Below are 24,370 nucleotides of genomic sequence, written 5' to 3'. Positions count from 1 at the left end.
GGGCAGCAGGCCACCTGGACACAGTGGGAAGAGACAGGCAGACCCCAGGATGGCTGTTGGTCCATGTCGGGGTGCTGGCCCCACTTTGCTGTGGCTTGGGGGCCATCTGCCTGGCTCTGTGTCCAAGAATGAGGCTACTCCCTGGGAACTCTGGCCGAGGCCTGTTCTCACCCTATGCCATGTTGCTGTAGCCGAAGATGGCCTCCGTTTGCTCTCTTTACAGCCAACCCATCTGCCAGGGGAGAGGCAGCTGCCCAGTGCCCAGGAACCACTTGCCCACTTTCATGAACTCCAGAGGCCATCTGGATGCACCACCTGCACTAGGAGCTACATGCACAGTGGGACAGCATCCAGAAGGACCTGCTCTGGGCAGAGCAGTCAGGCCTCTGGGAGGCCCAGGCCTTCCACCAGCAGGTCTGGGCTGAGCTTCTCTACTTCCGCTATGACCAGGCCCTTACCCAGGTAGTGGCACAGGCCAGGCAGCAGCTGACGGCAGTGATCAAGGAGGAGCAGCAGCAGGCCCAGGGCAGCTATGAGGAGCTGTGGCAACTCCTGGCCTCTACTGACACTGCCATTCAGGAGGAGCATAGGATCTTGCAGAAGCTCCTGGTCACCACTCTTGGACTGTGTCTTAGCCTGCACCAGCCCCATAACAGGCCCAACCCCCTGGCCAGCCTGTACCCCCACCACCAGGGGCAGGGCCCAGCTAGAAGCATTTTGGCTGGCTGCTGGCTCAGCTGGCACCTCAGGAGGCCCCACAGGCCCACCATGGCTATCAAGGAATTCTGCTCCTGCCTCTCCCCTTCCCAGTCCAGGGCCTACCTGCAGTGGCTGCCACTGAGGAGTGCCCACTCTCCACCCCAGAGCAGCCAGGGGCCTGGCTATGTTAGCATAGCCCCTACATACCAGGTGGTTGCACACAGGGTTGAGGCCAGGCTCAGAACCGAGGGACCACCAACCCTCAACCATCCCTCCACTCAATCCTGATTCCCTCCTCCCTCTGCCTCCTCTCCTGGTTTTTTCCCCACCCCTAAGGACCCTTTGTCTTCCCCTGTGGTGCTCATATATATTGTTTTAGTATATTTCTGGTTTTGAATGGGATTGTGCATGGGGGGCCTAGTTGAATGGTGGTGGAGGGTTGCATGTGGAGTACTGTGGCAATGTTGCATTGCTGGCATTGGGGAAGTTTTGGGGAGAGGGAGGGAGAATAAAGTTGCTTGTTTTCACTCCAGCCACACTGCTTATGTTGTTGCCATCATGGCAGTGGGCAGGGGGGGAGGCCCCTGGGTGGGAGGCCTGGAGCAGATGGTGAGAAGGCCAGTGCCTTAATCACGGGGGTGGGCCTGCAGGTGGGTGGTGATGGCCTCATGCACTCTGGCTACCATGTGCTGCTGTTGGAGGGGGTGGTCCTTGCCTGTGACACATCCTGGTTGGCCGGCTCTGCTGCAACTGTTGCTGGAGGCATACAGCAAGCCTCCTTCATCCGCTTGAGCTCAAAGACCTCTCCTTGGGACTCTCACACATTACACAGGACACATGCCATGGTGATGATGCAAGATATGTGCTGCAGCACTGCCTCCAGGCAGATGGTGAGGCTCTGTCAGTGTCCCTTCATCTGGCCAAACACCTGCTGGACAGTATATCAGCAGTAGGCAAGGGCCTCATTGTAGCACTGCTGTCGACCATCCAGGGGCCCTGGGAAGGGGTGCATCAGCCAGGGGAGGAGCAGGTATGCAGCATCTGCTTCTGTCACTGGTGGGAGGATGATGTCCCCAGTGAGCAGGTCCTGGATCCTTGGGGCGAAGCTCTGGGCCTCTATCTGGCCTGGCAGTGGGCTGCTGTGCAGCCATGGCCCGCTGACAGCTGGCTGAGGTTCAGGTGGGCCTGCTGGAGTCCCCATACCACAGCCAAAGTTGCTGTGTAGTCCCCATCTAGGTCCAGCAGATATGTAGTCATGGGGTCACAGGTCCAAGAGGATGGGTGTCAGCCAGATGCCAGTCCCCACTGCCAGACTGCTACAGTAGGTACAGGGGACACTATGTCAAAACTGCTGTGGCAGTCTAGCTGGCACAGGAGGCTAGTGTCACCAGACACCAACTGGCTGGGGCTGAGAAGCTCCTGAGGGTATGTAGCCCCAAGCTGCTTGCAAGGGCACCTTTTTATACTGCTGGGGCCTCCATTGCTGTCCTCAGCTCCCCCTAGCTGAAAAGATGGAAAGAACTAGGAAAAGGCAGTTTGCCAAAACTGGTACAATTTGTTTTGCAGCAAAGCGCACGTTCAGGCACATGTGCTGAGGCACAAATCAATGGCACAAATTTGTGCCACTGCTATTTGTGCCACTGCACGCGCACACCCCTGCATGTGTGAACACACCCCATGTTTTTACTGCTAGTCAAATAGCTTAGGAACCTTGTGCAGCTTAGCATGAGTTCATTTAATTCTACTGAGCTCCTCAGAGGTCTTTGATTTTTAAAGGTAAACTTGGTTCTTGCCCAGCCAGTTAATACTGTAGCGTTCTAATTTTTAAGATTATAGTAATTTAACTGGTTTACTTTTGCTCACTGGTTTTATTTTACTTTCCCAAAACTTTCAGCAATTAAACGAAGTCAATGACTAACTGAAATCTTAGAAAGCCCGAAAAACTATGAGATAACAGTACAGACTGACTGCATTCAACTCCTTAAAAGTTCTGAACAAAAGGAAAGCTATTCCTATGTGAGCCATATAAATGTTTATGGACCCATTCATGGTTGAGTACTTAAAACTTCAGGGTTTATAACTGAAACTGTAGTGAAGATGTGTATCTAGACTTTATGGCAATGTCCTAATAAATTACTGATAATGTGGTTTATGTATGAGTACATGCATTTCTGAATGTATTCTGTCCCGAAAGTAGAAAACCAAAGTTCATGCTAACTGCTGAAGACAGCCAAGTAATACATTAAAGTAAATCAAATTTCCAACCAAATAGAGTTGGACACAAGCTTTTAAGGAAGACAAATGTATGAAGTATAAAGATTATGACTGTATACAAACATAAATTAAAAAACAAAAAATCTGAAGTGCTGTAGGTAATATTGTATGGGGAGAAGACACTGTTCATGAATCAGACCATTTAAAAATGTCTGACTATATGGTACATTTCCCTGTTCTTAACCTCACCATTTTTGGCTGAACAAATCATAAATTATATAGAACCTTAACACATGTAGTGTTAAAAGGTTCATCATGTTCAAATCATCTTTCACACTCAATACACAGAAAAAATGGGTGTGAAAGGAAGATATACACTTTCTGGAAATTAAATGCAGCATCTGCTGAACAAGCTGTGACTAGGCTATTGGGCAGTGTTTTCCCAATGGACTGCACTCTGCAAGAGCTGAAGAAGTAGTTCACTGATGAGTAGACAGCTTTATTCTTTACTTCCTTTATTCTGTGACTATAACTTCAAAAGACAGCAGTACACAGGGTCATGAGGGAAAAATCCTCTCTGAAAAAATGAAGTTCAGTATTTTGCCCCATTCCCTACCATAGGAGAGAAGGGCTTGAAAGAAAATACATGCTTATGAATTAAATTCAAATCAAAGCTCCTGGCTACTCTCCTTAATCCATCCCTCATGAAGAAAAGTTGAGTCCTTCCATTGTCTTCACTTGGAGCAGTATCATGTTCCAGGATCCTTGCAGCAGGCTGCACACCTAAGGGGGGAGGGTGCAGCTAGCTGCAGGCAGGCAGAGTGTGCTTACAAACCTGCCTCAAAGGACTGGATACAGTTGATAAAGATAACTGGCTGGCCCTGTGGGAGTTAAAAGGCTCCCAGGGTTCCAAGAGAGGGAGAAGAGTAGCTGAAAAGGAGAGAGCAGGTGGGTCAGCTTCCAGATGAGCCCCGAGCACCACGCCATTGTTGACTGTCCTGGGGTTTGCACCAAGGACCAGAGCTGAGAGACCCTGAGTTTGTTGGAGTGAAACTGAGAGAGAGCAAAAAGTGCAGGGCTAGCAGCCACAGCACAGAGCCCAGGCACTCTCTGGGAACAAAACACAGAGGGTGAGATAACCTTTACTGTTGTGTTGATCCCTGCAGGAAGCGAGTTTGTTCTGGGAAAAAACAAACGTTGTTTGAAGAAGCTAACCCCAAACTGCTACATAGCTCTTCCACATAGCCTGGCATTTCCCTAAAGATTTTCCTTGCAGCAATGTCCTTATCAGTGAATTGGAGGATGAAAGAACGTAAACTCTTGTATATATACTACAAGAGCATCTGCACATGGCTGTTATGTAGACGTACACTTCAGGATGTAAAAAGGGAGGAAGGTGGGAAGAGGGTAGGTAGAATTTTGAAAGGTGTTCAAAATATTATGCCTGTAATTCAGATCCAAAATTCAGATTTGATAAATGTTTAAAAATATTTAGATCATATGTCACTATATGTGCAGCTACTGATGGCACATAGGCACTTCTGCAAATCCACTGGATCTCACAACAAAATAGGGTTGGGCCAGTGCAGTTGTTAGATAAAAGTCACTCACAAGAGTACTTCCACATAACTTCAAATGATATTAGTGATTTAGTGAACAGCAGTTTCCTTCTGAACCAAGCTACTATGCCTGTAAGATATAGTGATTTCTTTAGCTCTTACAATTAAATCACAAGGGACTTATAGGGTCTAATTAATTAATGCTTGTGGAAAATACTGAGATGTTTTATTAGGAAACGAGAAAAATTAGAAAGTTTCTATTATGTTTCAATGCACTATTATAAACTGAAGAGAAAAAAATTAATTTTGCTACTTGCAATATTTTTACATCTCGTAATGGAGGGCATACACTGGTCTGGATATGATGTATACGGTGGTCATACCTACTCAATCCACTATAATAAAAACCATTTAGGGCTTACTATCCCTATTATTCCCAAGTTTTTCTTTAGTTTGTATTTCTTCCTTCTTATCTCTGCAAGGTAGTTACAAACTCCTTCAGTTGCTAATCTTTACATTACTAGTAGTTACATTTTTATTCCTTTCCCATCCTCAAGATATTGAGTCCTTATGAAGCAAGAGGATCATGAGTATCTTTGGCATTGTACCCCTACACACCTTCCTATGTGCTGAGATAGGACAAGTAAGAGTTTTCTCCTGAATTTTAACATGCTCTACAAAAAAAAGCAGGTACATTGTGCAAATTAATCTGAAAGGCATGCGATACAGTAGTTTCATGAGAGCAAAGAAAATCCTATTTCATTTTAGACACCTAAAGGGAACGTATACAGGCATATAACTGCAGGTTTTAGCATTATGTAGTCTCAGATTCTATTCTGCCCTGCATTTTGACCTGCCAGAAGCAAAATGGAGGAGGAAAAGGCCTTATTTTAGTCCAATAGCCTAGTAGTTAGAGTACATGCCAAGGGAGCAGGAGGTCTAGGTTCTACAGTGTTTCTCAACCCATAGATCACAACCCAAAAGTGGGTTGCAAGAATATATGAAAGGGTTGTGAACAATCATGGAAAAACATGAAAAGTCCCCGATTTCTCCTTTAAAACATGAGGAGCCAAGGGTTTCCCCTTGCAGGCAGGCAGAGTCCGGCCTGCAAGGGGCTGCCTGAAAACGGAGGGAGTGGGAGGAGGGCTATCATCAAGCAGGGGGCACCACATGCATATGTACTGTGTACACACACACATGCATGTAGCAGCCAGACAACATAGAAAGCAGCTCCTCACAGGTGAATCTGTGCGGCATACCAGGTGTCATATCAGGGAGGGGTATGTGCCCCCCCCATATTTGTGTGCCCACAGTGGGCATGGTGCTGCAGGCTGGCTAGAGCAGCACAGGCAGGAGCCACCTCTGTGGCTCATCAGGTGGGACCTGGAGTGGGGTGTCAAGACTTGCTGCTGCTGTCACCATCAGGACCCCTACACCAGCCTTACCACCAGCAGCATAAGGAGTAACAGATGGGGGAAGGGGGACGCACTGCCCTCATCAGGCTATGGCTCTACCCTGGAGGGGAAGTGGGGTGGCAGGCAGTGCACGCGGCCCAAGGAGAGCAGTAGTAGCCATGCTACGGTAGCAGGGTAGAGCCATGGCCCGGCACACAAGCAGTGGGAGGAGGTGAAAGCAGTGCGACCCCCCCCTTATCCATTATTCCTTGCATTGCTGGTGGCACAGCTGGTGCAGGGATCACGGCAATGGCGGCAGCAGCAGCAACAAGTCTTGACACCCTGCTTCAGGTCTCGTTCACTGGGTCACAGAGGTATCTCCTCCCCATACTGATCTGGCCAGGCTGCAGCCCCATGCCCACTGTGAGCATATCCCTCTCGCCCCACACTCCCACCCCCTACCCCACACACTGGGGGGGGGGGCTGGAGCCTTGGGGCAGCAGGTCAGGAGTGAGAAGCACCAGCAGGGCTGAGGGGTGGGGGGCTGTGAGTTAGGACTGAGGGGCACTGACAAGGCTGGGGGCTGCAAGTCAGGAGTGAGGGGCACTGGCAATTTGCACTGTGCAAACTGCACAATGATGAATGTCACTTGGGAGTAATGGAAGGCCACATGTTGATACTGCTGTTAATGTTTTCCTGTTGATGTTGATTTCTGTCTTTAAAATTAAGACTGTTGAGCTGCTTTAACTTGTAGTGTGGCAAAATACTTGTGTGTTTTCTACTTAAACTATTTACTGGGTAGGGACTGGCCCTTCTATATTTACAAATGGGTCCTGATACAAAAAATGTTGAGAAACACTGTTTTAAGCCTCTCTCATCCAGAGAGGGTTAAAAATGTTCATTGTCTGCTTCCCAGCATACTGCTCTCACCACTAGACTCCAGGGAAGGCAGGTTACCCCTTTTCTTGAAGCTGACCCACTGCAGTTTGAATTTATTATTTATTAGACAAAACAGAAAGTAGTAGGAAAGTTTCTGCCCTATCACCAGTCAGTGGCCGAACTACTAGACTTTTAGGCTAAAATGTGGGAGGGCCCACTTCCTCCTCCAACCTCCTCCCTCACCCATAATTGAATCATAGAAAAACAGTGCTGAAAGGAACCTATGAAGGTCATCCAGTCCAAACTTCTGCCTGACCCAGGATCATGCCTATCCAAACCATCCTCTACAAATCCTTGTCTAACCTTTTAGTAAAACTATACAGTCATCCATGATACACAACCACAAGGCATAAGAACATAACACATCACAGATAAAGCAAGGATGAGCTCTCGCTTCTGGATTGTTTGTTCTGTTGCTGAAGGGTTTTGTTCACCATCCTCCTAGTTTAAAGCCCCGCTAAGTAGGTTGGCCAGAGGATGCCCAAAAATGCTCTTTCCCTTTCTGGTCAGACAGATCCTCTCTCTTGACAAGAGTCCTCCATCCTAGAACATGCACTCATTCTCAAAAAAACTAAAGCTTTCACATTGACACTATCATCTCAGCCACATGTTTATTTCCACAATATGATGATCCCTGCCCGGGTGCTTACCTTTCAGAGTATAAAAATACAGTGTAAATAAAAAAGGGAGCAGCATTCTATCAACAAATTCCTGAGCATGACAAAGATCAGGTACTGGAATTCATCATTGCTGTTCTCACATGAATCTGTAAGGAGACAATACTATATTGGATCTTGTAGCAGGAGCAGGAATCCATCTGCCTCCTGGCCCAGGAGGAAGCACTGTTGCTGCAGCTGTGACTGGAAAAATCTTTTTTCCACATTCTGCCTTTCAAACACCAGATGCATATTATATTCTGGGACATGTTATATACAAGAAAATACAGTATACAATTAACAATAACACTAATTTTCATAATGTGTAGGAAACAACATCTATTGAAACATAAATTACAATAACAAATTATTTGAAATGTCCTAAATGTATAAAAGAAGCGTTCTTTGTGCTTCTATGTTTCTTTAAGCCTACCATTTTAGAGGTAATGTCGATGCTGTCAGATAAAGCAAAAAACACTAAACAACACCCCATCAACTTCCTTTTGAGACTGAGGTATAATATCCATAATGCTGGAAAATGAAAAGCTGTAACACTGAGATCTCTCCCATCCTTAGGGGGCACTACCTCAAATTTAGGTCACATCAAGAGATATTAAGGTTATGGCAGCTTGCAGTATGTGATCCTTATCCCGAATATCTCAGCCGTGATGATCTGTAAATCCTAAAGGAATGCTAGGTTCCCTTTCTCAGCAAACATTTTAATTTCCACATGCTGGTTGGTAGAGGCATCTATTCTTCTGTTTTGCTACCTCCATAGTAAATATGCCAAAGCTTGCAACTGATCAGCTTTGTTTTTACCAACTAGCAGGTAACAAAATCATGGAATTAAAACTGAATACCACTCATTCTTTCTCCAATTTCACCTGCAAGCATGAAAATAAGACATTACTAAAATAAAGGAAGAATTACAATCTAACCTGTAAAGGAGAAAGAATACTATAGCCAGACCATGTGACATTGCATTACACAGATGTACACCAATAGTTTGAAACATGGAGACTCCAACAAAAATCTCCTACCTTGTCTCTGAAAAAACATGGGTGTAAATATATATTCAGGGAAAGAGGATAAGGGAGTGAGACATTTATTCACTTGTTTTTGGAATTTAAATAAAACTGCTTTCTTATACCACAAATAAAGTAAGAAAATAACATTTTGGCAAACAAATTTATATTAAGGAGAATTAATGGAAATTTTTTTTCTTCCCTGGAAAATTGCAATCATGTACAGCAGGGGTTGTAAACCGGGGGTATGCGTACCCCTGGGGGTACTTGGACTGATCCTAAGGGGTACACGTGGGTGGGTGGGGATGGAGCGCCATTGCCTCCCAGGAGCAGGGCCAGGGTGGGGTGAGGGCAACAGTGCCCCTCTTCAGGGTGGGGAAGCTCGCAAACAGTGGCCACCACCACTACACACCAGCCTGATGAGCTTCCCTGCCCTGCCCTGGCCCTGCTGCTGGGAGGCGGTGGCACTCCATCCCCACCTCCCTGCTCCATGTCTGGCTGTGCACCACCCCTGCTCAGCATTCAGCCATGTGCTAATACTCCCCCCCGCCACCGGCATCCAGTCACTGGGGGTACTTAGACTAAAAAGGTTGAAATCCCCTGACGTACATCATATTCACCCTGTACAATTTTTATTACAAGACAGAAGTAAGAGAATGAAGGGGATTTAGTGACAGACTTTAATGTAAGAACCTAGAGAAATAGTTAGACTTAGTTTTAAAGAAATATCTGACACCAGTTAAAATTTGGTCCTGAACTGGCATATCTTTAAAAGTAAAACAAGATGCTTCACCAAGAAACTCTTGATGGGGACAGTTCTTACCCATAAAAATAATGGTTACTTCCCTACAGTAACTAGTTCTTTGAGTTAATACGAATCTTACTGTATGGTACATGACTCTCATGCCTGTAAGATTAAATCCCTTATAGCACTATCTGAGGCCACATATAAACAGGGATCCAGGTTTTCCGTTTCCCATGGAAACCCGGAAAAGAACATGGATTTTACCTTTTACCGAAGGCAAATGCAGATTTCTCATTTTACTGGGGGAGCAGGAGCTGTGGGTGAGGGGCGAGGTGCACCAGCAGGGCTGGGGAGGTTGTGGTGGGGAGTGAGGGACATAAGCAGGGCTGTGGAGAACGTTTCATTTTAATCATGGATTTGGGGGATTTGATCAGAGAGTTTGCAATTTTTTTATCAGAGAATTTGTCATTTTTTTTAAACAGGGAAAACCAGGACCCCTGCATGTAAGGGCCACTGCTCTCCTTTGGTTTCTTCGCATATTTGAGGCCTGGATTGCTGAGGATTCTGAAAAACAGGGAGAGAATGCAGGTAGTTGTAGTGCCCCCCTCTGCCCAACCAGTCACACGTTTTTTTTTTCTTCTTCATGAATGTGACTCGAATTTCAGATTATGCATGTGCCCAGATTATTCTGTTCTGCTTGGGTGCCTCTATGGCCATAGTGTAGCCTTCTCAGCATGCACAGTGGGCAAATATAGGGTGAACACAGCTATGAAGGTGCCAAACATTGCAGTTTTGCAGCTAGCCTCTAGCATCTGTTAATACTTTTCCCTAGATGCCAACTACGGTTTCAGAAAAGAGCAGGTACACTGACTGACTGGTTTAGGTGAAAATCTGATACCACCTTAACTGTGAATAAATAAGGTGGTGGTAGTGATGATCTTAGACCTCACTTTATTCACTGATGATAATGATGATGACAATCATCATTATCATCAGTGAATAAAGTGAGGTCTAAGAACCACTTTGTCCCTGGATGATGTCATATTGTGAATATCATCCATAAGAGCCTGAAGTGAGAGCCACCACGAGGTGGCATAAGGAATAGTCTGAGAAAGGCTTGAACAGAAATACTGTGAGCTTTAGGAGGAACAACACTGAATTCCCAGGTAGTAGTATATCCTCTAATCAGTGGTTAAGTGTGACTGCCCCTTGGCAAATGTTAATACCAATGTGTAAGAAAATTTTAAGTCCAATAGTACAGGTGGATGGCATGCTAAGAATGTCACTAGGTAGATGTTGTTAAGTTGAATAAAAGATCAGTCTGTTTAAGATGCAACAAAATGTAAATATCAAGGCATGCACTAGAGGCACATCATGCTGGGCTGTCCACATCAAGAACTTCTTCCACTTATATGAGTAAGTGAAACCTTTTGATAGATTTTTTTCCCTGCTCTTGACTCAGAATTTTTTGAACTTGCATGCAACAGCCTCTGTCTATATTACTTAACCAGAGAACACCAAACTGGGTAAGGATGGAAGAAGAAAGGGAACCTCTGAGATTGAACTGGCAGGTGAAAGGAGGGGGAAGAGTTCTGGGAAATGGAGCATGAGCTGAGTGGATATCTATAGTAAGTAGGTCAATCAGAACCATGTTGGTCACTTTAAAAGTTATGATTGTAGCCATCTCTTATTAATTAACCTGGATTCAGGAAGTCAGTAGAAGTGGAGTAGAGCAAATACCTGATCCATTGCAGCTGGAAGGCATTTGATAACAATTCTAGAGTCAGGCATCCTTTGCAGCAGAAGGTCTGATTCCTGGAATTTTCCTTGTTCAAGAATCAAATCTATTATGAAGGATCTCAGAGTGAATCAATATTTTCTTCAGGAAGCTACACTTACGTGCTAGTGGTTCATAAACACCCTATATTAGGAACCACAATGACTCATACTGTAGAAAGCAAGATTTGTTTGGTAATAACACAGAAAAAGTTTTCTACAAGATGCAACAGATTTCTTAACAAAATATGGAATATTAATCATCTCCCTGAGAAGGCCATTCTTGCAACCAAGAATGTCACTAGCTTAATACACTACAATCCCATGCCAGGAAAGAAAGCAATACAGCTGATCCAAATTACTACAAGAACTATGCTGTACCACCAAACCTGTATTAAACCTATTACATAGAGATGACATTTTCATCATCTGACCAGAACACACTAAATTGCTTTTGATTTCTAGCACAACTTCAATAACTACAACTTTCCCAACAAATTCTCTCTGGAATACTTGTACATGAATGTCAGCTTTCTAGATACCATGATTCATATCTAGAAAGGTACCTTACAAAAAGAGCTGTACATAAAAACAAAGTAAAACCAAACAAAATATAATAACGGACCAGCGTCAGCCATATTGCCTAACATGCTATTGGAAGCTTCTCAGATACTAAGGGGGGAGCATGATATAGGAAACTATACAGACTAAAGCAAAACATAATTAATTCTTCTAGAAAAAGAGTAAAATCTTAGTGAAGCGGTGATGGTGAAGACAAATGTGGTAACTATTAACTACTCAATAACAGCTCACAAACAGAATTTGTTCTGTTTTAGAAAAAGGAATCAAAGGTTTTTGACAACTTAGATGTGATTATAAATTTATGAGTTCACAATCCTAACAAAGTAACACTACTGAACACCAAATTATGACAATGGATTTCAGATTTTAAAAATTTCTGTGAAAAGGAGGCAAGGTTCCAGAGATAGATAAATTCAAAGAAAAAGGAGTGGAAGATGACTGGCTATTCTTGAAGGACATATCAGTGGCAACTGCAATCCACCTCGAGGTATGGGAAAGACGAGATAAATTGTAAGAGATCATCACATCAGGAAAAGGTGCTTTTAAACAACCTGAAAGTCACAAGAGGTAAGTAAAAAGATATGGAATATGGGAGCAATCATTAAGGATGTATATGAACATGGAACACAAAGGTCCAACGTGAGTTGTAGCTGACAAGGTATCATAAAAATGAAGAAGGGAATCTGTAAGTATATGAGGAGTAAGAGAAAAATAAAGGAAGTTGCAGTCTGCTGCTAAATGATGAAGGCGAGTTATTAATGGAAGATACAAAGAAGCCCAAAGCTATTCAATGCCTACTTCCTTCTGTCTTCGCAAATATGAAAAATTGTGAACAGATGGTTAGCTAAGTCAATGTGGATAAAAAGGGAGAATGGATGGAGTTCAAGATAAGAAAAAAGGATGTCAGAGAATATTCTATTATTTTCCACCAGGCAAATGTATCTTTACTTCAGTAAGTCTTTTGTCAAAATGCTATGTAGGAACCTGGCAAATTCACACTGGGAGTGGGGTGCACAGCAGCTCCTTAATCTTGAAGGTTTCCCCCTCACCACTGATTGGCAGAGGTGCTCCACTGCTCGCCACTCACTCCTGATTGGCAGGGAGGCAAAAACTGCAGTTTTAAATATGGAGTCATTTTAGCCACTTGCCACTGATTGGCCAAGGGGCCCTGGCAACCATGCTATCTGTTGATGACCAGCCAGGAGACAAAAACAGCACCGTATTTAAAACCGGGTGGTCTGTGTTTATTCAGCTCCTTTTATTTTGTAGGTGCCGCCCTGCCCCGCTTATTCCTGATCAGCAGGGAAGTGAAAACCGCAGTTTTATATATGGTGCTGTTCTTGCCTCCTGGCCAGTCATCAACAGACAGCGTGGCTGCCAGGGCCCCTCAGCTGAGCAGCAAAAATGATGCCATATTTAAAACTGCAGTTTTTGCCTCCTTGCTGATCAGGAGTGAGCAGTGGGGCCCCTCCACCAATCCACGGAGGTTCACAGGAGAACCTGCAAGATTAAAGGAGCTACTGCACACCCTACTCACCGTGAATTTGGTAGGTCCCTAGTTATAAAACATTCTTCTAAGTGGGCTGAAGAAATATGGACTCCCCTTTGATGGAAAAAGAACTGTCTGAAAGATCACAGATACTAAGCAGTAATTAATGGATCAATTTCCAACTGGTGGGAGGTATGAAGTAGAGTCTCTCAGGGATTGGTTCTGGGTCCAGCACTACTCAACATTTTTAATAATGATTTGGATAAAGAAGTACAGAGTATGATCATCATTTGCAGATGGCCAAAAACTGGTTGGGACAATAAACACTAAGAAAGTAGAATTAAAATCCAAAATTATATCAATAAATTGGCGAAATGGGCTTTGAACAATAACAAGAATTTCAACAAATATAAGTGTATAGTACTTCATGTAGGAAAGAAAAATGCACCACAATAAAACAGGCAATAGGTAGCTGGGCAGAAGCATGCCAAGAGGGATCTGGAAACTACAGTGTATCACAAACTAAACATGAGTCAGCAATGTGATACTGCTGCAAAAAAAGCAAATATCTTGTTACACTGCATTAACAGCATCATATCCAAGATGCATGAAATGACAGTATCAGTCTGCATGGTACTCATTAGGCCTCAAGTACAGCAACTGCAGGACAGAATGACCCAGCTCTGGTCAGAGACAAATAGGTGTTAGCACCCATCCACCACCACTGCCTCTCCCCACCACAGTCTGGGGGAAGCCCCCACTTCCAGCACTTTTCCCTACTGCAGCATAAGGAAAGCTGTGACTGCTGCCACTCCTCACCACCAGCGCATAAGAGAAGCCCCTGCCACTGAATGCTTCCAAAGCCCCACATCTGTGGGCCAGACACAATGGCTCTGCAGGCCACATCCAGCCTGCAGACCATAGGCTGACGACCCCTGAACTCGACCATAAGTCCAGTTCTGGGCACAGTATTTTAACAAGGATGTAGAGAAAGTGGAGAGGATCCAAGGGCATGCAACAAAGATGATGACAAGGCTAGAAAGTAAGCTGTAGGAGAAAAAGACTCAGAGAATTGGGTATATTTTGTGCGAAGAAGAGGAGGTTATGGATAATAGTTTTCAATTATTTGAAAGAGTGCCATAAAGAAGATAGTGAATGATTGTTCCTCCTTGCTAACTGAGGATAGGGCATGGAACAATGGGTTGAAACAACAGGAAGACATATTCAGGTGAAACTGCAGGAAACATTTCTTAAATGTCAGATCAGTTAAATCACGTGCAACTGGTGCTGCTTTAGTTAAGGGGGGCACATGCCCCCCCTCCCCCCTCCAGCAACCAGTCAGTGACTGGGAAGGGGTTTCCTCCCATAGCCCATCTCACTGACCGGGGGGGGGGGGGGGGGGGAGGGGAAGGGAGGGAAAGGAATCTCCCCCCCATGGCTGATCCAGCTGACTGCAGCCAGCTGAACTGGCTGACTGGGGGAGGGGGGACTCCCCCACAGCCAATTGCTGCAGCCACTTCCAGAAGGGCGCTACCACTCCCCAGCTGGCACTTGTAGGGGGGGCACTGCCGCTCCTGCCTGCCCGTCACCTAAGCAGCAAGCATGGCGGGTCAGGGGGTGCACCAGCGCTCTCAGTTGCCACTGAGTTAAATATTGGAAAAAGCTGTCTAGAGAGATTGTAGAATCTACTTAATTGGGCGTTTTTAAGAAGGGACTAAATAGACATCTATCAGGAATGGTTTAGTTACAGTAAACCCTGTCCCTCTGTAAGGGGACTGAATAAGATGGTTCCTTCTACTGCTATGATTCTATGTAATAAACTTGAACCTAGACACCTTTAAAGGTCTAGTAAACTGAAATACAACTACAACACATTGGATCTTCTTATAAAGGGTTTATCTGTATCAGAGCAGGCAGGGATCTTATCACAGAATCATAGACAGTTAGGGTTGGAAGGGACTTCAGGAAGTCATTTAGTCCAACCTCCTGAACGAAGCAGGACCAGCCCCAACTAGATAATCCCAGCCAAAGTTTTGTCTAGCTGAGTTTTGAAAATCTCCAAGGATGGAGTTTCTAATACCTCTCTAGGTAACCTGCTCCAGTGTTTTACTACCCTCCTAGTGAGCAAATTGTTCCTAATATCTGACCTAAACTTCGCTAGCTGCAACTTGAGACCATTGCTCCTTGTTCTCCTGAGTCCTTTCATCCAACCCATTCACCCAGCCCATACTTCTTTAGTTTGCCTGTGACAATATTGTGGGAGAACCTATCAAAAACCAGTCTCCCCTCATCCACAAAGCCAGCCACTTCATCATAGAATTCTATCAGAATGGTCAGGCATGACTCGTCCTTTGTGAATCCATGATGACTGTTCTTATTCACTGCCTTCTCCTTCAAGTGCTTAGAAATGAATTCCTTGATGATCTGCTCCATGATTTTTCCAGGGACTGAGGTGAGGCTGACTGGTCTGTCATTCCACTTGATACCAGCTGCCAACTAGACCTCAAGCCATTGATTACTACTCTGAGCCTGATGCTCCAGCCAGTTTTCTATTCATTTAAAGTCATTCATCAAGCCCATACTTCCTTAGCTTGCCTGTGACAATGTTGTGGGAGACCATATCAAAAGCCTTGCTAAAATCAAGGTGCACCACATCCATTGGTCTCCCCACATCCAGAGCCAGGCACCTTGTCATAGAAGGTGTTCAGGTTGGTCAGGCATGACTTGTCCTTGCTGAATCCATGTTGACTGTTCTTAATTGCCCTTTTCTCCTCCAAGTGCTAAAAATGGATTCCTCAACAATCTGCTCCATGATTTTTTCCAGGGCCTGAGGTGAGGCTGACTGGTCTCTTTCCCTGGATCTTCCTTTTTTCCCTTTTTTAAAGATGGGCACTATTTCCAATTGTCCAGGACCTCTACTGATCACCAAGAATTTTCAAAGATGATGGCCAAGGGCTCTGCAATCACATCAGGCAACTCCCTCGGCACCCTTGAATGCATTCCCATCTGGCCCATGGACTTGTGCACGTCCATCTTTTCTACGCAGTCCGTAACTTGTTCTTTCACCACTGAGGCCTGCTTACCTCCTCTCCAAACTGTGCTGCCCAGCTCCCACAATCTGGGAGCTGTCCTTATCTGTGAAGATGGAGGCAAAAAAGCCATTGAGAACTTGAGCCTTTTCTGCATCCTCTGTCACTAGGTTTCCTCCCTCATTCAGTAATGGGCCCACATTTTCCATGATCTTCCTCTTGCTACCAATATACTTGTAGAAACCCTTCTTGTTACTCTTCACATCCCTTACTAGCTGCAACTCCAATTGTGCTTTGTGCAATTGTGCTTTGGCCTTCCTGACTGCATTCCTACATGCCCGAGCAATGCTCTTATATTCTTCCCTAATTATTTGTCCAAATTTCCACTTCTTATAAGCTTTGTTTTTGTGATTTAATCTACTGAAGAGCTCCCTGCTAAGCTAAGCTGGTCTTCTGCCATACTTGCTAGTCTTACTGCACATCAGGATGGTTTGTTCCTGCACTCTCAGTAAGACTTCTTAAAGTACAGCCAGCTCTCCTGAACTCCTCTCCCCCTCAAACTGGCTTCCCAGGGGATGCTACCCATGAGTTCCCTGAGCGAGCTGAAGTCTGCTTTTCTGAAGTCCAGGGTCCTTACTCTGCTGCTCTCCTTCCTTCCTTCCTTCCTTCCTTCCTCAGGATCCTGAACTCAATCATCTTGTGATCCCTGCTGCCCAAGTTGCCATCCACTATTACATTCCCCACCAATTCTTCCCTGTTTGTAAGCAGCAGGTCAAGAAGAGCATGGGCCGTAGTTGGCCACTCCAGCACTTGCACCAGGAAGTTGCCCCCAATACTCTCCAAAAACTTTCTGGATTGCCTGCGCGCTGCTGTATTGCCCTCCCAGCAGTGATTAAAATCCCCCATGAGAACCAGGGCCTGTGACTGGGAAACTTCCACTAATTGTTTGAAGAAAGCCTCATCCACCACTTTCTCTGGGTCTGGTGGTCTATAGCACACACCCACCAGGACATCAGTCTTGTTGCTTTCCTCTCTGACCCTAATCCAGAGACTCTCAACAGGCCTATGTCCAGTTCCAAACTGGAGCTTTGAACAATCATATGGTTCTTCTACATAAAGTGCAACTCCTCCTCCTCTTCTCCCCTGCCTGGCCTTCCTGAATGGTTTGTACCCATCCATGACAATGTTCCAGTCATGCAAGCTCCCACCAAGTCTCTGTTATTCCAATCAAATAATAGTTTTGTGACTGCAAGGACTTCCAATTCTTCCTGCTTGTTTCCCAGGCTCGGTGCATTCATGTACAGGCACCTGAGATAACTAGTCAATTGCTCTCAGGAAATATGAGAGCACCACCCTGTTGCCCTCTCCTGCTTGCTCTTCCTCCAGGTGTCCTGCTTCCCCACTTACCTCAGGGCTTTAGTCTCCATCCCCCAGTGAACCTAGTTTAAAGCCCTCCTCAGTAGGTTAGCAAGCTCGTCTGTGAAGATGCTCTTTCCTCTCTTCGTCAAATGGATTGCATCTCTTCCCAGCAGTCCTTCTTGGAACAACATCCCATGGTCAAAGAAGCCAAAGCCCTGCTTGTGACACCACCTGTGCAGCCAGGTGTTGATTTGCAGGATGCACCTGGCTCCTGCCTGGGCCCTTTCCCTTGACCAGAGGATCAATGAGAATACAACCTAAGCCCCAGACCTGCTCCCCCTTGTACCCAGAGCTGTGTAGTCACTTTTGATACACTCAGGGTCTTCCATGGCAGTATCACTGGTGCCCACATGGATGAGCAGCATGGGGTAGTAGTCAGAGGGCTGGATAAGCCTCATTGATCTGAGATGTCACAGAGGGACTAAAGCTCCAGGCAAGCAGCAGGCCTCCCAAGACCACAGGTCAGGTCAGCAGATGGCTCCCTCCATCCCCTGCAGAAGGGAGTCTCCAACCAATGACAGCAGGATTTTACTTCAGTTTATTTTAAGATTATTTCCTTTGAAAGGATAGTGAAGGTGAATGACTAGATTCAGATGAGATCTTTCCATCTAAGGCAGTGGTTCGCTCTACCTTTTTAGACTGAAGGCACCCCCCATCCATATTTTTGTGAACTGAACATCACTCCCCTTTAAAAACTATTTATTTATTATAACACTTACTTGCTTGAAGAGGGGCCAGAAAGGAGGATGAGCCCCCGGTAGGAAAGAGCTCACACTACAGTGAGTTGGGGAGGAGGAGCAGCTGGAAAGAAAAAGCCAGCATTTATCCCCCAGCTGGAACCTACACTTATTTCATTTCTCCCCTCTTTCTGGATGACACCCCTCAAAGGATATGAAGGCACCCTGTGATATGGCAGCACTCTGGCTGAAAATCACTGATCAAAGTTATTCATAATGCTCCTATTACTGTGGTATCGAAATGCTGAAAATTTGCCTATGAATATTTGCACAACACCACACAGTGACAATAACACTTAGTTGACTGACTTATTTAGCAATTAGACTTGGTAGAGCTCTGTCTGGTCTTTGTACTAGAATGCGGGAATGTAAAACCCCTTCTCAGAAATCTACAGTGCTATGTGAGCCAGCAACCGAGAAGAGTTTTCATTCCTCGTGAAAAAGATGAACATTTAGAACTTAGAAGCAACAAGCACCATTTATGCTGGGGTGTCAAAGATATTGCTGTAGGACAGACCCAGCCCACAGAGCCCCATTATCTGGCCCCTGGTGCTGCCTCTGGATCTACAGTTGACCTATACGGCGCCTGCTCTAGCCAGCACTGCACCTGCGCTGCCTGCAGAGCCCACCCCAGCCAGTGTAGAACACTCACCGCACATAGCGCCCACCCCAGCTGGAGACTTACGCAAGTAGTTACCATTTCTGTGCTCAAAATAAATACATTAGTGAAGGTGTTCTAAACACAATCACTTGACTTCCAGCAGACTTCAACTCTTACATGTTTAAATTGATAAGGAAACATAATGTGAGCCCTCTCACACTTAAATTAAGTAGTCTTATTTACCAGAGGGGTAAGCATGTAACATTTCTCATTTATTAACAAAAGTTTGTGGTATTGAAATGATAATTTAATCTCAACTGTGTGCAAATACCTTATAATACGTAATTAGCTAATATATTTTTCTGCACCTAGTAATCTTTTCTTGACATATAAAACAACTGCTCGCCTCTCATTTACACATTACAGGAGAGATGTTGATTCAAAAGGAAGCATCTTGCAGATGATATGGGTACAGTCCTCTCAAGAAATTTAAGAGCTTTATTAGGGTAGAGTGTATGTACATGTGTACAAAACTTAAGGCAGCTATAATGTGTTTAGTAAAACTGTATATATTTTATGCAATGATTCAAGAAAAGTTACTTTTACTAAAGCTGCTGACTATAAGCCTTACATGGTACTTCATTGCCTAAAACAGACTATCTATTTAGACACAGACCTGAAATGTTCTGCTGAGGGGTTGGGCTGTCAGCATTACAATGTAGATTTCTTCTTGGTTTTTAATTGTATTTAATTGTACTGATATTACATTCTATTTAATTGGTATTTAATTGTACCAATATTACGTTCTATTTTTAGTTTTGTTTTTTAATACATTATGCATTTTTCTTTAAAATATTACAACAATGAAATTAATTTAATTCCACATTATTGCAAGAAAACAAAAATATGACTATGGTAATATGAACACTAATGTTTTGATGGTTCCCAGTTTCCATGGACAAGAGAAGTCCTATTTGCAAAAAGTTATGGCACAGAGGTCACTTCCCATGTTGTGTCTTGCCATTTCATATGGCTAGATATTTCCTCTGAACTGTGTAAGCTTTCTGTTTGACATATCACAGCAACGTTTGAAGTCAAACTAGCTAAAGAGCAGGCATTGTGTGATGCTGACTTAGGCACTGAGGGGATTCCAAGTCAGATCATTTTGTCTATTAGAACAGTACTGGAGACAGTCCTAAAATACAAAAAACCTATAGTACAATATATTTCAGTCCCAAATAAGCCTCTGTATATGATGCAGGAAGTTTGGTCTCCTTGGGCACATCTACACATGCAATTAATGTTAAGCAATAAACTCTGGAGCTTACTGGTGTTTGAATGTGTGCCCAGGACCGCAGCATGTTGAGTCAGGTCAGAGCAGCCCCAGCTGTTAGGGGTCCTGGGGGTCAGTCTGCCAGCCCAGCACAGGGCTGCTCCCCACAGCTCAAAATGTTGCAGAGGGCTGCCTGGGGCAGCGTCTACTCTGCAGCAGCACCCACGTTTTATTCTGCAGAAGGACAGTACTTGTACTATCAAGTATTTACAAGTACAGGTACTCCTCACTTAACGACCTCCTGCTCGGAGTACCGACTGCTCAGAGAGCTGGTCATAAGTCCGCGCGGTCGTTAAATAGGTAGGTCGTTAAGTGAGGAGTACCTGTACTATCCTGCTGCGGAGTAAATTAGTTTACTCCAGCCTAATAGGTGCACACATGTAAATGCCAAGACATTTACTGCACAGCTAATTAGTCTAATGAGCAGTAAACATCTTGTGTAGATGCATCCCTTAGCAAGCAAAAACATACTGAAAATGAACCTAGCTAATGTGACATCTTGTTTACAACACCCCTAAGGATCATGCCTTATGGATTAAAGGGCACAGCTGAACTGGAAAATGCATCAACTTTTTGTTTGTTTGTTTCAGCTTTCAACAGCAAGATCTCTAAAGCCAGTAGCCTACTAAAGGAAGAAGGAATAAAGGGCTGCATTTCTGTTCTCTTTCACTGAGCCAATCAGAATAGATTTTGGCTTAGTCTTATTTGTTTACATTTCAGATAGGGTTTATCTAGTTTCTTCCAGCAACGATAAAGTACATTAGCATTCACGTCTTGACAATCCTCCCCAAGAACTAGAGCTAAAGGTTAATTTTATGCAACTGCAATCCTCAAAATGCATGAAGAAACTTCTGAGTCTAAATAGTGATATTTATATGGGGGGTGGATGGAGAAACATGGGGGCCTGAACAGAGTATAATGCAGAAAAACACATTCTTCACTGGCCTAACCCTATACCAGGTTTTCTTCAAAGAGGATTCAAGGTCTCTATAATACAATTTTATTTGGTACAAAGCAAAATCTATTTAACAAATTAAATATTTTGGTTGGTCATCTTTCTAATGAATAAATTTATTTTTTCTACCCAGGAGAACTTTCTACACAGGAGAAAAGAACTTTCATTTCTACCCAGGAGAACTTTTACAACCTTTTCTCTAATGCCTGATGAAAGGTTTGTGCCCAAAAGCTTGCAATTAAAGAAATTTTTTTTTGCAAAAATCTTGTTGGTCTAATAAAAGTTATCATCTCTACCATGGGTCCTGATTGCCTTTTCCTCTAGACCAATATGGCTACAACCTAGATACCTGATACATTTATTCTTTTCATATGTCTAGATGAACTGAAAGCATTTTACTTAAACACAGGGTAACTCAGAAAGGAAAGGCAACCGATACGTATGAGAAAGTTAAAAATCCATTAAAATAACATATTTGAAAATTGGATCATCCTTTTACTTATCTACTGAGATTTCATTTTAAGATTGCACAGCTACAACCGATAAAGTTCATAAGTGGGGACAGAGCTCAGGAAAAGAAAAGAATAGTTAAATTTTTAAGAAAGCAGATACAAAATGTCCCTGCTGACTCCAAATTATTTGAAGCAGAATTTGCTAACTGCTTCTGTAGCTTTCCTAAGTGTCCTTCAAGCTGTTAAAATTCTCCTGTTGTCAGCAAGGTGGCAAGACAGATGGGCTCCCTGGCAAGTTAATGGGGCTGTAGTTAGAAGCTATGAGTTCAAATTGACACAGGAGGGGGGCCTTTATGTAGGAAAGCATGTTAGTGCACTAAAGACTCTGCGAGGCTCACAGACCAGGTTTATAGAACTTTAAGACGAAAATTTGAAAAATAAGTTTTGGAATGGGGTATGTTATTGCTATAACAAGCAAATAGCACATTAAGATATGTTCCACAAACACAACACTTAAAATGACTTGTTGGCCTGTTTGCAAGACAGTTCTCTTAAACTGCCATATGCATTGATACTTCTTACAATAGCAACAACAGTAATGAAAGAAAGAAAATTTTCAATGTAGTACTTGAAATGTTTCCACCTGGAATGGACTCAAGAAAACACGAGTTTTCTTTCCACCCAAAGAAATGTTAAAATAGAGATCTTGTACACATTATGAACCATTTAAACAGAGGCATTCAACTTTTCCAGAAATTCAAGATTAATTCAGAGTAGAATTACAAAGTTAACCAAAAATAAAAGTATTATCTATAAAAGAGCAGGAGAGAGATAAATGATATTTAGGGAAATTGAGAGAGACCTTTTATTCTGCTTTGCATTTCTCTTATGTATAGTGGTAACAATTATAAAAGTAATAATCTGAAATCAGTTCTTGTATACAAGCATCTGATGCACATAGAATAACTGATATCACTAAAATAACTGTGTTGTAACTGTTGGCTTCTTACTTGTGACCATCGGTCATGATTTTCTCACTAAATTGAATCAGCAACCAGGTATCAAATCACTACAGAAAGTGAATAATAATTACATTAATTTATTAATGTATTAAGTTACAGTTTTTGTTAATCAGAACTTTGTGATAGTCTTACTCACAGACAGACCTGACTGCACTCTAATGTTTCCATTTGGTCTCTTAGACAGATATTTTAAGATGCTAGGAATAAATGGGCATGTCTACATGTACGCCTGACTGCGCAGTTGTTACTATGCAGTCATTTCATTTTTTAGCAAAAACTAAATGACTGCACAGTAACCACTGTTACTGCCAAGTCCCAGTGGCACGAGTAATCTCCGATCCTACGCTGACATAGCGTCTTGTGTAGATGCGCCCAATGAGCAGCAATTTGGCTTTGCAGGATAGATACAGGTCTGAAAGCCAGGTGCATACAAATACTAGCTGTAGCTCTAGCATTGATTCAGTGTATGCCCTTGATTAAGTTAACCATAATTCAATTTATGCATGCTTTGGTTTGTAGAACAGGGTTAATATTCCCTTCCTAGCCTAACATACAAATGTTATGCAGATTTATTAATTTTTTCTTGCACATCTGAAGAAGTATAATACTACATTTCTCCTAATTTGAAAAAGAAAAAGATGATTTCCTTTCTAAGGATGAGCTCTTTGCCACAGCAAGAACTACAAGGCTACATATATCACTTTGTTCAAATTCCAGGAGAAATTTATATTTATCTACCATGTTCCTCCAATTGTTTCAACTCTTGCAAGAGATGATCACTTTCAAAATTATATGGAAACACTAAATTCTTAACAACGTTAACTGTGATATCAATGGCGCCCAGAGCAAATTAGGAGAAAGTTCAGGTCAAGAAAGAAAATCATTTGCTATCACTTGCTCGATAGTATGGAATAAAAACCAATCTTGTTTTTCTTAGTGTACTTACTACATAAAGCTGTTTCCAGAGGACAGCCCATTCTTGGAGTGTTGCTGTGACTTCAGTCACAACAGAGTCTTCAAGAGGAACTACAGTTTCATACTGCCTGTAAAACAGAGAAAAATATTGTTGTGAATGTATCCAGAATGTGAGAAAAATAGAAATGGCCAAATTATAATTCATGAAGTCTAAAAACCAGAATCCAAGTAATAAGTATATAGAGACAAAAGCAATGATTACAATATGTTCCCCCAAAATTGGTCAGACCACCTTCCTGGCAAATTCTAAACTAACCTTTGAAGTGCACAAGAAGGTTTTGATAATCAAATATACTGATACTGAGAAATGCTGATGCACGTATCTTATTCTTCTAAGACAGGTGGGCAATTATTTCAGCTGGATGACCCCTTAGTGAGACCTGTTGTGGGCCATATCCATCTCTCTCTTTCTCTCTCTCTCCTCTCTTCCTGCCCCTCCCTCACCCAGACCCAAACCCCCTCTCTCCCTCCAGAACCCAGATGGAGCTGTAGTTTGCTAGGAGCCCCAAAGCTCAGCTGTGGGCCCAGAAGGGGATTTCTACCGCACTGGGTAGCAGTGTCAGCTGTGGGTGCAGCAAACAGCTTCCTGATGTGGAACCTGCTGGTGGTGTCCCCACCCGCTGCAGCAGAAACTCCTGACTAGGTCTGCAGCTGACGCTGCCAACAGGGTCCGGAAGCAGAGCCCTGGGAGGGAGCTTTCACTATGTTGGGAGTGGATCAGCATCAGCTGTGGATGCCACCAGCAGATTCTTCTTCAAAGCACTTGAAC

General features: G+C 43.7%; 1 protein-coding gene across 8 annotated transcripts in view; it reads right to left on the bottom strand.

The window, feature by feature from the left end:
* Positions 1-24,370, bottom strand: part of DOCK3 (dedicator of cytokinesis 3) — a 664,549-nt gene that overhangs the window by 454,920 nt on the left and 185,259 nt on the right. For all 8 annotated transcript variants that reach the window (XM_059715389.1, XM_059715393.1, XM_059715390.1 and 5 more), the window contains exon 5: positions 23,573-23,669. In XM_059715389.1, the coding sequence (XP_059571372.1) occupies positions 23,573-23,669 (97 nt within the window). The remainder of the gene's footprint in view (positions 1-23,572; positions 23,670-24,370) is intronic.

This window comes from Alligator mississippiensis, chromosome 12 (assembly GCF_030867095.1).
Source record: "Alligator mississippiensis isolate rAllMis1 chromosome 12, rAllMis1, whole genome shotgun sequence".
Taxonomy (NCBI): Eukaryota; Metazoa; Chordata; order Crocodylia; family Alligatoridae; genus Alligator; species Alligator mississippiensis.
This window is presented reverse-complemented; position numbering and strand designations above follow the sequence as displayed.